Consider the following 13569-nt stretch of genomic DNA (forward strand, 5'->3'; position numbering starts at 1 on the left):
GTTGCCGATTTTTACTTTCTAAGCGCTTAATACAGTGCTCTGCACACAGTAGGCACTCAATAAATATGATCGGTTGAATGAAGGAATGAAAGAATGCCCCGAAAGCTGCCTTCTGCCCAGCAGTTGGGTCCTGAGATGGCCTGCCACTCTGTGGTGTCGCTCCAGAAGGAAAACTGAGCCAGCCTGCGTTTGGAGGTTCTGTGCCAAACCTGAGTGTTCACAGCTGCACCGGGGATGGAGTCTCCCACGCCCCTTCAGATACCCCTTGTCTGAGGCACGGGCCTCCCGACTGGTGGGTGGTCCCTGATGTAGTTTCATCCCCCCCCCCCGCCCCAAATTCCCTGATTTCTCACAGGACCGGGTCCAAGCAGGATGCAGTACCCCCTCTGCTTCCAGCCAACATCCTCTGGGCTGTGGGCCATTCTCTGCCTGGTCTTCGGGGCCACTGTCGTCTCCTGTGGCTATCCCTGTCATGACGTCGGTCCACCTGATGTCAATTTCATGTTCAAGCTGTACCACCGGCTGACTTCCAAATCCCCGAGCCACAACATCCTTTACTCACCAGTTGACATCTCATCCGCCTTGGTGACCCTATCCCTCGGGGCCCGATCCAACACCCAGACACAGATCTTGGAGGGCCTGCAATTCAATCTCACAGAGATATCAGAGGACGAGATCCTCAGGGGCTACCAGTGCATACAAATCAACCTCAATTTGCCAGGTATGTGGCCGGACACAAAGCTAGGGAGTGCTCTGTTCGTAGCCCCTGGTGCATTGCCATCACCAGATTTCATAGATGAGGCTGCTGATATATTTGGATCCGAGATCATCTATGCAGACTTCCAGGACCCTGAGGAGGCAAAGCATCAAATAGACGAATACATCAAGGAGCAGACACTTGACAGGATCAAGAATGCGATCCCCAGTCTAGATGATTATACCTCGCCAGTCCTCGTGAGCACCCCATTCATCAAAGGTGAGAGCCCCATTCTGGATGGGCTCTGATGGGGGTGGGTGGCCAAGGGGATGATGAGGCCAGCAGGATGGCCGAGTGACACCACTGTGGTCAGATGTCCTGTTCCCCTTCCCTGTGATGGCTGGAAGTGTTTGTTAGGGGAGGTGGGTGGGTCTCCCCCATGTCTCAGCAGACGTGCTCTCCCTGAGCTCTGAAGAGCCTCCCCTCCCTTCTCTACCTGCAACTTCTCTGACTCGTGGATCAAAGTGCCAAGCCACCCATTTCTCTGGAGTCTGGACACGGGGATCTCACCCCTCTCCTCACAGCTTCCCCCGGCACACTGCAGGTGGGGTCACAGTGCCTTTGACCTGGGGCCCAGGGCCCAGCCCTGCAGATTGAGAAGGGGCTGGAGTGCTTTCATGGAGACCCAGGGGTTTGGAAAGCGCCAGCCAGTGTGTAAGGGTTATGAGCACTGTGGGATCCGAGTTCAGCAATGGCAAAGTAATGGCAGCTCTGGAATGGCAGGAGACTTGTCCCCTGCCCACAAGAAGCTCCTCTCTGTTTCTCCCATCAGAGATAAAAGTAGAATTACCCGGGGTGGCACTAGAAAGTCCATGGGTTTCTGGGAGCAGAGGCCAGGGAGGGCCAGAGAGGGCTCCTCCACAACTGGACCTGTGGCTGGAGCATGGGTCTAGGATTCAAGGAATCTGGGTTCAAATCCCTATTTTGTTGCTCACCCACCACATAGCCTCAGATGAGGTAGTTGATTTCTCAGGGCCTCGGTTTGGTCATCTGTCTCGGAAGAAGAGTCGTTGTCAAATCCCCATTTGAGAGCAAGCATTGTCCAGTACGGGGTTCGCAGTCAACCTGACGACCTTCTCGCTTCTCATCAGGGAAGGATCAAAGTGAGAAATAAGAATAGTATTCTCAGCTCCTCCCACTCCCAAAGGGTTACCGTCAACTCCCAGTTGAGCCCTGTGAGAGAACCTGTGGCAGCCCATCTCCTTGGAGAGAAGGGGTTTGTAGCCCGGGACTCCCACCATGGAGCAAGGTCGATGGGGGTCCTCCGGGGGAGGGAGATGGCAGGGCTGGACAGAACCACAGAACCAAGGGTGAATGACAAGCTTCATTTAAAATTTTGCCCAGGGCCAGATGTCCGAGAAGCAGTCCAAGGGATCACGACACCCCAACCACATCTCTTGGTCAACCAGGACTCCAGGCCCAGATGATTCTGACATCCTCTAAACCAGAAATGTCATAACCCCTCACAAACCACACTGAGCCAGGTTCTGGCTGGGTCTTTCCTGTATGGGTGAGAATTTTAACTAGTTAATATCTCTGACATCATGAGGGCTCTGATCTTATACCCCACTCATGGCCCTCACCCATCTCTTCGAGACAGGTGCTGAATCTTTGGGACAGGTCCCATCTCCCAGTCTCGACCTGCCTGGATTCATTGTCTGGGCCCCATGTGTGGCCATGTTGTCATGGCCGCCATCCTCCAAAAGGCAGTTCCCCACCCCACCCTGACACTTCTTTATCTCCTTGTCCGTCTCCCTTCAGGCTAAACTTCCCGGAGTCACACACGCATGATGTGGCATGGGGATGGGAGGTGACCATGGGGGTGACATGGGTGCTTCTTTCCCCTTCCCCTGACACACTGAGAATTTGGCCCTGGCGTCTTGTCTTTTCTCTCAACCAGGCCAGTGGGTCTTCCCCTTTGATGCCAGTCAGACCATAGATGAGATGGACTTCTTTGTGGATGACGGGACAGTCGTCAAGGTCCCTGTCATGTACCAGAAGGGTCAGTTTCTCATCTACCGTGATGAAGAGGTGGCCTGCACAACGGTCCATAAGGAATTCGTCACCTCATCCGGCGTCTACTTCATCCTTCCCGATGAAGGGAAGATGAAGCAGGTGGAAGAGGCTATGAGTGGAGAGCTCCTTCTCAAGTGGTTTTACAACAGTGTTCCGAGGTAAACCACCTAATGTATCACTCTCTGAGGAGGATCAGAGGATTAGGGTCTGGGGCCTTTGATGCGCATTCCCAGATCCGGGGCCCCGGGGTCTCTCCTCCATCATGGCTGTGCTGGGTGGGCAGGACCCGGGCCCCCACCACAGTCTGGGATCAGGCGACAGCATCCTCCTGGGCTCTAGGCCGGCCCTGTTGTAGGGGGGCACCTCCCCATGGATAGTCTATCGCAAATATGGAGGCTCATTTCAGTGTAATGGTTAAAGCATGGGCCTGGGAATCAGGGGGTCATGGGTTTTAATCCCAGCTCTGCCACTTATCTGTTGTGGGACTGTGGGCAAGTCACTTCACTTCTGTGTGTCTCAGTTATTTCAGTGAGGGGAACTGGGTCCAACTCGATTTGCTTGTATCACCCTGCACTTAGTAGAGTGTCTGGCATGAAATGAGTGCTTAACAAGTATCATCATCATTATGATTATTATTACTATTATTATTTTTATTATGTGAAGACCCTAACCCTGTCTTGACAAAGCTTCCATTCTAGTGGGGGAGACGGAGGACAGATGGATTAATTTCCTTCTCCCAGAATCCAAGTAGATTAGGGGGTTCAGTGCCCCAAGTGGGGGTGGGAATGTGGTGACCAATATGGGAAGCCATAGACAGAGAGAAGGGGCGAGGATGGGGGCAGAGGCCAGCAACGATCAGATTGCGTGGGAATCCGAGACTGTGGAACAGGCCTGTAGGATGGTTCTGGCTGCAGTCAGTGTGTGCACCAGGGATCTGCAGGGTAAGCTTTGGGATCAGGTCTCAGAATTGGGAGAAGGCAAGGGAATAGGGGTGGCACCACGATGAAGGATGGGTGCAGGACTCAACTGCCAGGCATGTGGGGCTGGACCATGCATCCAGAGCTATGTTTGCCCTAACCCTCCCCCACGACTTCCAAGGGCCTTTCTCCCTTCGATCCATTGACCAGAGGTGACCAGACCCACCAGCTCCTGAAAGTCTCTCTCCACATTGGGCCCTCTTCCCATCTCCCGATCAGACTGACAGCCCTGACTTCCCTCTAACATGGGGACCTGACCAGTTCATGGGAACTTGGGCTTCATCCACAGAGGAATGAAGGAGGGGCATGGCACGGTAGGCATTGAGTGGAAAGGGTAGTGGGAAATCCTCATGGCACATGCCGACCTCCAGCACAATGGGGACCATGTCCAATCTGATGATCCCGTGTCCACCTGGGCACTCGCTCTATGCCAAGACCAACGATAACAATAGTGTCTGTTTCTTGTTGTCGGGGCTTCCTACAGCGACTTTGAGCTGTATGTCCCCAAGTTCTCTCTGTCGGCCACCTATGATCTGGAGGAGATCCTTTCTGACATCGGGATCGAGGACCTCTTCACCCAGCGGGCTGACCTCTCCGGTCTCACCAACCAGTCAGGTGCTGCTGTTTCCAAGGTGAGCAGATCGTGTTTGGGCATCCACTCGAATAATTACCACAGTGATGCTCAAGGGTCTTCACAATGGCCTCCAAACTTCACAGCTGCCTCACGGGAGAGGGATTGGGGATCGGGGGATGATCCCATGGTGTGGGAAGGGATCTGGGGTACTTCCAGGAACTATGAACCTAGAGCCTAGGGTAGGTAATGGATGTCTCTGTGGTCAGGTGCTCTTCAGTGGGGACCCAGAGTCTGTCCCAGGAAGTGACAATCTCGTGGCTGACACAGAACCCTGGGGACACCTGTCTATCTCTCAGGAGATGGCATGTATCAAGAGAGCACCCACAGCATGCAGAGCATGACACTGAGCCCTGCCCTTAAAGAGTTTTGATCTGCTTTGTGAAATTGCACCAATTTTGCTGTGAGTTGAGGTCTGAGGCCTGGAATGTGAGGACAGATTGGAACGGTTGGAGGCAGGGTGGTCGTGGGTTTCAGATGGGTGAATCCGATCAGGACAAGGGAATGATGACCTGGCAGGGAGGGTCCAGTAGACTTGGAAGAGTGGGTGGGAAGCACTCCACTGATGGCCAGAGAGTGCAGAGGAGAAAGCAGGAAGACATTGGGAAATCAAGGGGAGGAGCTCATGCACGTAAGTTTGGATTATGTCCATCAAGAGGTTTGTGACGAGGGGCCAAACAGGAGGAAGAAGAAGGTTCTGGTGAGGGAAGGAGAGTTTGAGGGGGCAGGAATCCATATGCCTGGCACCTGAATTACTACTGCTGCTATGGAGATTCCAAGGATCTGTATGGTTACTCCAAAAACACCTGGGGTCATGGGTTGACACTCACGGGTAGAATCTTTCTCCTCTGACCTGACCTTTCTCTAAAGGAACAACCCCTTCTTCCCCAAGGGACTTCACATCATCATTAGATGTCGGACGAGGCAGTTTGGGGATGAGTCTGATTATGATCCCTAGAATATGATTCTTAGGCCCCTTAAAGATCACCTACTTGGCCAACAGAAAGCTGAGGGTATGGGATGATTACGTTCATATCTCAGAGCCCCGGGAAAGATAGAGGGTGACCCCAGCCTTCGAGCAGTCTGGGATCATGGCATGCTGGACATCAACTCCAGGTCTTCCTGCCAAGGAGAGTCTGATGGCAGATTCAGGCAAGCAGCCCCTCTTGGACTCCTAAGGATCTATGTTCTGGTGAGCTCACCCCCATTGTCTGGGAGCTCCCTATGGCTCTGCCAACTGCTACCCACCCATCCCACAGTATCTGGGTTTGTAATGCAGTAGTTAGCACATGGGACTTGTACATGGTGGTTGCCATTCGAAGTCTAAGGGTTTGAGTGCTTCCAGTGGTATCTTTCCCTCTAGATTGTAAGATCATAGTGGTCAGGGAATTCTGTTATATTGTTATGTTGCCCTCTCCCAAATGCTTAGTCCGGTGCTCTACACCCAGTAAGAGCTCAATAAATAGCATGGACTCGCTGACATCGTTGGATAAAAATTTTCCTCCACTAGATCGGCCAATCTCCATGGTGGTCACATTCGTCTCTCTGGCCGTTTCTCTCATAGGTGAGGCACAGTGCCACACTGGAGGTGGAAGAAGATGGCCTCATAGCTGCAGGGTCCACGGGCATAGTGGTGTCCTCAGGGCCGGCACATACTCTGCCAGCCCCATCACACCGCTCCCCTCCCGTTCACTCTGAGGGGACAACGATGACCTTTCAGTCACCCATCCTCTTCAACAGGCCCTTCCTCATTGGTGTTTTTCACGGAAGAGCCTACACCACACTCTTCTGGGGAAAGGTTGTCAATCCAGCTCTCCGTAGAGGTCAGAAGGACCCCTAGGATGGGGTATGACCCCTCTGGTCCAGAAAGATCTCTGCCTCGCAGCCATGACCCCACTCAACTTTCTCTGTCTCCCTCAGCTCCTCTCCCCAACAATCCCGGTGGCCAAGCTGTTAGAGTAATTGGGACATCTCTGGCTAAATAAATCTACCATGTCGGACCAAAGTCTTTTCATGTGGAGTTTCCGCCGGTGGTTGATCTTGAACTAGTCAGAGGAGGCCAGAAATGCAGTGGAACTGACCTTGCAGGGAACGGGACCCTTTCCCCTGGGACTCACTCCCTGTTAGACGAGAGGATGGTGGGTGGCAGTAGGGTGGGTGTCAATCAGCTGGGAGGATGATCAGAGTCATTGTGTGGGGGGAGGCACAAGGCCGTAGGCTGAGGAGGGTGGGAACCTCACCAGCATTATCCACTAGCAGGAGTCTTCCCTCGCATTTGAGTGGGCTCTCTTCCCTCTGTCCTTTCACAAGCACTGCCCATCCCCCTCCCTCAGTGGCCTATGCCTGCCTTACCCCAGCCAGTTCCAGGCCCATTCCATCTTCCCGTGGTATCCTCCTCCAGTTTACTTTTCTCTCCTTTCTGGTCCATTCGGGTTAGCATCTAATTCCTTTGTTGGAGCTGAATGTTCATGGAAGCACCTGTGGGCCATTGTAGAGGCTTCTTTCCAGTTCTTGAGAATTCTCTCCAGAAGTTTTTTCATTTGAAAGTGTTGGAGAGGTTTTGGAGAGTCAAAGTCCAGTGCTGTCCTGGAGCTGCTGGGTGTTCTGCTTTTCGGACACCTGTGCCATCGTGCTGACATCAATCGAAGCCTCCCATAGAGTCCAATATGAGAACAAACATGATCCCCATACCGGCATTTGGATAGTGAGGGGAACCGGTTCCAACTGTGTCAGCTCCACATTCTGATCAGACATGAGCATGGGATGAGGTCAAGGGTGATATTTTTCAATGGGGCTTACCTAATCTGTGGAGATACCCTTTGGCTCTTGAGGGGCAATCAGCAACTACCTTCGATGGATCAAGTCACACAGTGTCACCATTAAGTGCCTTTCTGGCAGGGTGCCTTTCCGGCAGTGTGTCCACCCCTCTCGGTCACGGGGTGGCTGAATGAGAAGAGATTACCATGTGGCCTTTGGGTCTCCTGGCTGGCCATCTCCCCTGACTTGGCTGGTTGATCAAGAGCTGGAGGGAGGTTGTCTCCTGATTTTTGCCCGTGACTCTCCAGGGTGGAATGGGATGGTACGGCAGCCTTCCTTTGGTGGAGGGGGGAATTGGCAGCCAGAGGGATCAGTGCTTAAGAATAATAGTAATAATAATAATAATTTATGTAAGCAGTGTGGCTTAGTGGAATGAGCACACACTTGGGAGTCAGAGGACATGTGTTCTAATCCCAGTTCCGCCATTTGTTTGCTGTGTGACCTTGGGCAAGCCACTTAACTACGCTGGGCCCCAGTTGCCTCATCTGTAAAATGGGGATTAAGACTGTGAGCCCCACGTGGAACAACCTGATTACCTTGTATCTACCCCAGTGCTTAGAACAATGCTTGGCACATTGTAGGCACTTAACAAATACCATAATTATCATTATTATTAGGTTCTTAATCTGTACTAAGCACTGGGGTGGATACAAGTGGGTTGAACAAAGTCTCTCTCCCACGTGGGGCTCGCAGTCTCAATCCCCATTCTACAGATGAGGTAACTGAGGCCCAGGGAAGTGAAGTGACTTGCCCAAGGTCACACAACAGAAATGGAGGGAAGCCAGTATTAGAGCCCATGACCTTCTGACTCCCAGTCCCATGCTCTATCCACTAGACCAGGCCATTTCTCAATGCTCAATGCTTCCCAGGGGTCCTGCCGTTATTGATGGTGAAGCCGCCCCAGGACCCAGCTCAAAGCCTATGGCTCAAGATTAATCACAATCCTCAAGTGGACATTTGGATCACTTGATCAGAGAGCACCCTGCAGTTTGCTTTGTTTTGGAATTAGATGAGGACACTGGGCCATATTTGTTAATCTTTAGCCCAACAGGTTTTGTGAAAGACCCCATTGCTCCAGTAAATAGCAGCTGTTGGTGACCCTGCCTGCTTCCCCACAGGCTCCAAGTTCCTCTCATCTGCTTCTGTGTCTTTCTTTGAGGTGGGGGCTGACTAAACATCTGTGGGCCTGTTTGGTGTTGGGGAGGGGCTACCGCAGGTCCTAGGGATTCCTGGTTTGTGGCTGGGAATGGAAGCAATCAGTTGCATTTATTGAGTGCTTAATATGTGCAGGGCACTGTACTAAGCTCTAGGGAGAGTACAACATAACACATTCCCTACCCACAGTGAGCTTACAGTCTAAAGGGGGGGAGACAGACATTAATATGAATGAATGAATTACAGATGTGTACATAAGTGTTGTGAGGTTAGGGGACAGGGACGTGGTGAATAAAGTCAGGGCAATGCTGAAGGGAATGGGAAAAGAGGCAGTGAAGGCTTAATCAGGGAAGAGCTAAGTCAGGGAAGACTCCTTGGAGGAGTTGTGTTGTGCCTTCAGTAAGGCTTTGAAAAGGGGGTGAGTAATAGTTTGTCAGATATGAAAAAGGAAGGCATTCCAGGCTAGAGGCAGCACATCAGTGAGAGTTTGGAGGTAAGACAGGTGAGATCAAGTTACAGTGAATAGGTTGGAATGTGTGGAGCACAGTGTGTGGGCTGGGATGCAGTAGAAGAGTAACAAGGTAAGGTAAGAAAGGGAAAGGTGATTGAATGCTTTAAAGCCAGTGGTGAGGAGTTTTTGTTTGGTGCAGAGGTGGATGGGCAACCATCGGAGGTTCTTGAGAAGTGGGGAAACATGGATTGAACATTTTTGTAGAAAAATGATCTGGTGAGTAGAGTGAAGTAAGGACTGGAGTGGGGAGAGACAGGAGGCAGGGAGGTCAGCAAGAAGGCTGATACAGTCATCAAAGCAAGATAGGATAAGTGCTTGGATTAACATGATAGTGGTGTCAATGGAGAGGAAAGGGTGGATTTTAGTGATGCTGTGAAGGTTGAATCGGGAGGACTTAGTGCTGGGTTCAATATATGGATTGAATGAGAGAGGGGAGTCAAGGCTAATGCCAAGTTTATGGGTTTGTGAGAAAGGGATGGTGGTGGTGTTTAGAGTCTACAGTGTCTCTTCCCACCTGCAGTGTCTAAGTCTGGGGAAGGACAGGGTTTGGGTGGGAAGAAACAGAGTTCTGTTTGGGGCATGTTAAGTTTGAGGTGATCGTGGGACATCCAAGTAAAGGTGTCTTGAAGGCAGTAGGAAATGAAAGATTGCAGAGAGAGAGAGAGAGATCAGGGCTAGAGATGAAGATTTGGCAATCACCCACACAAAGGTGGTAGTTGAAGCCATGGAAGTGGATGAGTTCCCCAGTGGAGTGGGTTTAGATGGGGAAAAGAAGGGACCGAGAACTGAACCTTGGGGAACATTCACAGTTAAAGGGTGGGAGGGAGAAGAGAAGCCTGTGAAAGAGACTGAGTACGAGCAGCCAGAGAGATAGGAGAATGAGGAGAAGACATGGTCAGTGAAGCTGAGGTGGGAAAAAATTTTCCACAGTGTCGAAGGAGGCTGAGAGATCAAGGAGGATTAGGATGGAGTAGAAGCTGTTGGATTTGGCAAGAAAGAGATCATTTGTGACCTTTGAGAAGTTGGTATCTGTGGAATAAAGGGGACAGATTAAAAGGGGTCAAGGAGAGAACTGAAGAATAGGAACTTTAAACAGTGGATGTAGACAACTCGCTCAAGGAGTTTGGAGATTAATGGTAGGAGGGTGATCAGGCAATAATTGGAGGGAGCCGTGGGGACACGGGAGGGTTTTTTTTTTTAGGATGGGGAGAAATGAGCATGTTTGAAAGTACAGGAGAAGAAGCCATTGCAGAGCAAACAGCTGAAGAAGGGAGCAAGCAAGTGTTTTGATAAGGTGAGAAGGAATGGGGTCAGGAGCGCTGGTGGAGGGGTGGATTTTGATAGATACTGCTTGGAAAGATGGGGGATTTGAAGAAGGAGCAGGACGGGGAGAGATAGGGAAGATTTTAGGGCGATCACATCTGATACTGCCAATTTTCTCAATAACGTAGGTGGCCAGAATAATAGGTGGAAAGGATGGGAGAGGTGGGGAGAACAGGGGTTTGAGCAGGGAGTTAAATGCCTGGGACAACTGGCAAGAGTGATGGTCATTGGTGTCGATCAGGATGGAGAAATAATTTTTCCGGGCAGAGGAGAAGGCAGTGTTAAAGCATGCAAGGATAAGCTTGAAGTGGACAAAGTCAGCCTGATATCTCGCTTACGGCAGAGGGGGAGGTGTGGTGCGAGAGGAGGACTGGGATTCATTCAATCGTTTTATTGAGCACTTACTGTGTGCAGAGCACTGTACTAAGCGCTTGGGAAATACAAGTTGGCAACACATAGAGACAGTCCCTACCCAACAGTGGGCTCACAGTCTAGAAGGGGGAGACAGAGAACAAAACAAAACATATTAACAAAATAAAATAAGTAGAATAAATATGTACAAGTAAAATAAATAAATAAATAGAGTAATAAATATGTACAAACATATATACATACATGCAGGTGTTGTGGGGAAGGGAAGGAGGTAAGTCAAGGGGATGGAGAGGAGGAGGAGGGGGAGAGGAAGGAGGGGGCTCAGTCTGGGAATGCCTCTTGGAGGAGGTGAGCTCTCAGTAGGGCTTTGAAGGGAGGAAGAGAGCTAGCTTGGTGGATGTGCGGAGGGAGGGCATTCCAGGCCAGGGGGAGGACGTGGGCTGGGGGTCGACGGCGGGACAGGCGAGAACGAGGCACGGTGAGGAGATTAGCGACAGAGGAGTGGAGGGTGCGGGCTGGGCTGGAGAAGGAGAGAAGGGAGATGAGGTAGGAGGGAGCGAGGTGTTGGACAGCCTTGAAGCCGAGGGTGAGAAGTTTCTACCTGATGCGTAGGTTGATTGGTAGCCACTAGAGATTTTTGAGGAGGGGAGCGTTTCTGGACAAAGACAATCTGGGCAGCAGTGTGAAGTATGGATTGAAGTGGGGAGAGACAGGAGGAGGGGAGATTGGAGAGGAGGCTGATACAGTAATCCAGATGGGATAGGATGAGAGCGTGAACGAGCAGGGTAGCAGTTTGGATGGAAAGGAAAGGGTGGATCTGGGCAATGTTGCGGAGGTGAGAACGGCAGGTTTTGGTGATGGCTTGGATGTGAGGGGGGAACGAGGGAGCAGAGTCGAGGATGGCTTGTGAGACGGGAAGGATGGCAGTGCCGTCAACAGTGATGGGAAAGTCAGGGAGAGGGCAGGGTTTGGGAGGGAAGACAAGTTGTTCAGTCTTGGACATGTTGAGTTTTAGGTGGCGGGCAGACATCCAGATGGAGATGTCCTGAAGGCAGGAGGAGATGCGAGCCTGGAGGGAGGGGGAGAGAGCAGGGGCAGAGATGTAGATCTGGGTGTCATCAGCATAGAGATGATAGTTGAAGCCGTGGGAGCGAATGAGGACACCAAGGGAGTGAGTGTAAATTGAAAACAGAAGGGGACTGAGAACTGAGCCTTGAGGAACCCCCAGAGTAAGGGGATGGGAGGGGGAGGAGGAGCCTGCAAAAGAGACTGAGAATGAATGACTGGAGAGATAAGAGGAGAACCAGGAGAGGACGGAGTCTGTGAAGCCAAGGTTGGATAGCATGTTGAGGAGAAGGGGTGGTTCACAGTGTCGAAGGCAGCTGAGAGGTCGAGGAGGATTAGGATAGAGTATGAGCCGTTGGATTTAGCAAGCAGGAGATCATTGGTGACCTTTGAGAGAGCAGTTTCTATGGAATGTAGGGACGGAAGCCAGATTGGAGGGGATCGAAGAGAGAGTTGGTGTTGAGGAATTCGAGGCAGCGCGTGTAGACGACTCGTTCAAGGAGTTTGGAAAGGAATGGCAGGAGGGAGATGGGGTGATAACTAGAAGGTGAGGTGGGGTCAAGAGAGGGTTTTTTTAGGATGGGGGAGACATGGACATGTTTGAAGGCAGAGGGGAAGGAACCAGTGGAGAGTGAGCAGTTGAAGATGGAAGTTAAGGAGGGGAGAAGGGACGGAGCGAGAGATTTCACGAGATGAGAGGGAATGGGATCAGAAGCACAGGTGTCCAGAGTAGCACTTGAGAGGAGGAAGGAGAGCTCCTCTGATGATACTGCTGGGAAGGATGAACTGACGGGCCCATCAGTCCTGGGATGAGCTGGCTGGACGTGGGGGATTGAAGGGTCATAGTGGGGTCAATGAAGTTTAAGCATTTTGGTGACAAAAAAGGCAGTAATAACTCCTTAATCCAGAGATACCCTGAGGAGATGGTTGAATTGTCCTTGGAGCCTGGTGAATGAGGAGCTCAGTGTTTAGGAGGAAACAGGGGCTGGGTAGGAGTGGATACAGGCAGTCTTTGATATGTAGAAGTGTAATAAATCTGGGCCTTTGTCACCTGGGTACTAGGTAGCCACATCCTGATCTGTGTTCACCCTTGAGGAATCAGGCCCAATTGCAGGGACAGGGGGAAGATAAAGAAATGACCCAGGAAATTGGAAATGAAATGTCAGACACCTGGAGGGTGGCAGATGGTAGGCAGAAGTTCCGATGGCCGACGATCTTGTTAGGCTGAGGCTGCTAGGCCGAGAGATCTCAGTGTCTTGAGACACGTCTCTGGTCCAGGTGATGGTCGATGGTCCATGCCAGTTTGTGGCTTCTCGGCAGAGAGATTGCAATGTTCTCGGGTAGGTCTTTGCCCCGGGCAATGACTGATAGTCCATGCCGGTTTGTCACCTCTCAGTGCAAAGGTCTCAGTGTCCTTGGGCAGCTCACTGTCCTGGTTGATGGTCAACCAGCACAGCCACGTGACACCACGTTGTTGGATGCCCCATTCCCCTCCCCTATGGTGGCCAGAAGTGTTTGCTGGGGGAGGGAGGTGGATCTCCCACCATATCTTGGCAGAGGTGTTCTCCTCTAGCTTGGAAGAGCCTCCCCTCCCTTTTCTTCCAGTGACTATCCTACCTCGCAGGTCACAAGTGACTGGGCCTGATTCCTCAAGGGAGAACACAGATCAGGGTGTGGCTACCTAGCACCCAAGTGACAAAGGCCCAGATTAATTACATTTTTACATATAAAAGGCTGCCTCTATCCACTCCTACCCAGCCCCTGTTTCCTCTTAAACACTGGGCTCCACATTCACAGGGCTCCAAGGACAATTCAACCATCTCCTCAGGGTATCACTGGATTAAGGAGCTATTGCTGTCTTGTTATTGTGAGATCTAATCGCGTGGACACAGGATTGTGCCAATTAATATTTAACAGTGAGGCCAACACACTGTTGCACAACAGC

General features: G+C 51.4%; 1 protein-coding gene across 1 annotated transcript; it reads left to right on the forward strand.

The window, feature by feature from the left end:
* Positions 1-366: 366 nt before the first annotated feature.
* Positions 367-13502, forward strand: LOC119927453 (serine protease inhibitor A3M-like). Its single transcript, XM_038746048.1, has 8 exons — positions 367-976; positions 2658-2931; positions 4235-4382; positions 5946-6204; positions 6509-6519; positions 12903-12964; positions 13021-13084; positions 13422-13502. The coding sequence occupies exons 1-8, from the start codon at positions 373-375 to the stop codon at positions 13500-13502; spliced, it is 1503 nt and encodes a 500-aa protein (XP_038601976.1). The 5' UTR covers positions 367-372.
* Positions 13503-13569: the final 67 nt, after the last annotated feature.

The sequence above is a fragment of the Tachyglossus aculeatus genome, chromosome 1, assembly GCF_015852505.1.
Source record: "Tachyglossus aculeatus isolate mTacAcu1 chromosome 1, mTacAcu1.pri, whole genome shotgun sequence".
NCBI lineage: Eukaryota > Metazoa > Chordata > Mammalia > Monotremata > Tachyglossidae > Tachyglossus > Tachyglossus aculeatus.

Bases quoted from the DNA above. Each gene is read 5' to 3' on its own strand.
- LOC119927453 (XM_038746048.1), top strand. From the start codon at position 373: ATGCAGTACCCCCTCTGCTTCCAGCCAACATCCTCTGGGCTGTGGGCC. The intron at 2,932-4,234 runs GTAAACCACCTA...GGCTTCCTACAG, and splicing joins TTTTACAACAGTGTTCCGAG to CGACTTTGAGCTGTATGTCC. The intron at 12,965-13,020 runs GTAGGTCTTTGC...GTCACCTCTCAG, and splicing joins AGAGATTGCAATGTTCTCGG to TGCAAAGGTCTCAGTGTCCT.